Here is a 2,028-nt window from a genome sequence, read left to right as displayed (position 1 = left end):
CAGCACACGCAGACGCGCGCGCGACCGCAACACGCACACGTACACAGCACGCGCGCGTCGCACGCCAGCGCAGCGCCACACACAGAGCACACTTCCCATCAGCAGCAGCAGCCTGCCACAATCCACATCTCACACACGCGCGCACACACTCCCCCTACCGGCGCACGCATTGGGCGTCGCCGAGAGCTCCCAAAGCTGACTTGTGTGGCTGCTTGTGCTGCCTGCTCAGCACAAGCAGCCACACAACCCAAAAGCTCACTTGTATGGCTGCTTGTGCTGCCTGCTTGGCAGCACAAGCAGCCACACAACATCCCGCTTCATCTCGCCTCCTAGTCTCGCCTCATCTCGCCTCATCTCGCCTCACCTCGCTTCATCTCGCCTCACCTCGCTTCATCTCGCCTCACCTCGCCTCATCTCGCCTCACCTCGCCTCATCTCGCCTCCACCTCGCCTCAACCCTCATCTCGCCTCACACCTCGCCTCATCTCGCCTCATCTCGCCTCATCTCGCCTCACCTCGCCTCATCTCGCCTCACCTCGCCTCATCTCGCCTCATCTCGCCTCATCTCGCCTCATCTCGCCTCATCTCGCCTCATCTCGCCTCATCTCGCCCCCCACCTCGCCTCACACCTCGCCTCATCTCGCCTCATCCTCGCCCCATTTTTTTTTCTTTTCTAGACCACTCCGAGACCGACCCGCCCAAGACCGACCCGAGACCCGAGATCGACCCGAGATCGACCCGAGATCGACCCGAGATCGACCCGAGATCGGCACAAGCGATCAACCCAAAAATGCCCCAGAGCCCCCTCCGGGGGGACCCCCCCTCACCCCGAGTGTCCGTGTCCTTCGCGAGTCACCGATGGGGAGCGGGGGGGGGTGCGAGATGCACAGGGGAGGCTGGGGAGGGGGGGGTCCACTCTGAAGACTGCCGACCGCGGGGGGGTTTTGTCCCACAGGGTTTTACCCTCCGCGTGAGGATCGGCGCGGCGAGGGGGTAGGTTCGAATTCGCCGCGCAACATTTCACCCCCACAGGACCCCGCCCACCCCCCCTCATGGTCCCACCTAGTACCCCAATGAGCCTTCGCACCCCCTCCTTGCGCAGTGTCCCCCACTATGTGTCGCCGTTATCGGGGCATGCTATCCTGTGTAGTCAGGGCAAGTGGGGGCGAGGCGCAGTCCCATCTCTCCTGTGTACGGGTGGGTTCTGTCCCTAGTCTCGGAGGGGGGCTTGAAGCTAAGAATATTTTATTTACGATTCTCGTAGCCCTCTCTCTGAGCTTCTCTGTAGGAAGTGCGCAAAAACGAAAAAGAATTTTACAATCGTGTCAGTGTCAGCGCGCACTAGTCCCGTGCCCAGTGTCGTTTGCTCTCTAATGGTGTACCTGTGCCAGTGCGTGCAAGTCCCGTGCCCCGTCGTGTGGCGCCGGCACCCCAGCGTAGGAATCCTAGAGGGCGTCGTGTTGCCCTCCTTCTCTGGTATAGCAAAATTCTGTCCCGACGGCGTCTATCTCCCGACGAGATAGAAGCGTGGATGGCCGACCAACTCGAGGGTGCTTCTGGACCCTCGAGCTGATATTAATATGCGGCGGACGGCCGCTCCCCACGGTCCACGTCTTCTCCCCGGCCCGCCGCCCGGTCCGCCGCAGCGGGCGCCAATGCCGCCTTCCGGCCCTCCGCCCGGGTACCCACAGATGGGGTACGGCCAGCGGCCGCCGCCTGGCATGCCGCCGGGCTATGGCTTGACGAGCAACGGCTGCTACCACGGGCCACGTCCTCCCCCCGGCCCGCCGCCCGGCCCGCCGCAGCGGGCGCCAATGCCGCCTTCCGGCCCTCCGCCCGGGTACCCGCGGATGGGGTACGGCCCGCGGCTGTCGCCTGGCATGCCGCCGGGCTACCCTCCCCACATCCCTCCGCCCCGACACCCCGGGATGGCTGGCCAGCCGCCCGACTACCCGTGCCAACACCCCAGCGGCTACGATGACCGTCGGTCCAGAAGCGAGCGCGAGCGCGACTATTACAATGAGCGCGA

At 64.6% G+C, this 2,028-nt stretch overlaps 1 protein-coding gene across 1 annotated transcript; it reads left to right on the top strand.

Annotated features, from left to right (window-relative positions):
• Positions 1 to 1,372: 1,372 nt before the first annotated feature.
• EMIHUDRAFT_253699 (hypothetical protein) lies at positions 1,373 to 1,980 on the top strand (the record flags this gene model as incomplete). Its single annotated transcript, XM_005782895.1, has 4 exons — positions 1,373 to 1,475; positions 1,549 to 1,610; positions 1,691 to 1,769; positions 1,940 to 1,980. 4 exons carry the CDS (start codon positions 1,373 to 1,375, stop codon positions 1,978 to 1,980), a joined length of 285 nt encoding a protein of 94 aa, XP_005782952.1.
• Positions 1,981 to 2,028: the final 48 nt, after the last annotated feature.

The sequence above is a fragment of the Emiliania huxleyi genome (genome assembly GCF_000372725.1).
Source record: "Emiliania huxleyi CCMP1516 chromosome Unknown EMIHUscaffold_1846, whole genome shotgun sequence".
Lineage (NCBI taxonomy): Eukaryota > Haptophyta > Isochrysidales > Noelaerhabdaceae > Emiliania > Emiliania huxleyi.
This window is presented reverse-complemented; position numbering and strand designations above follow the sequence as displayed.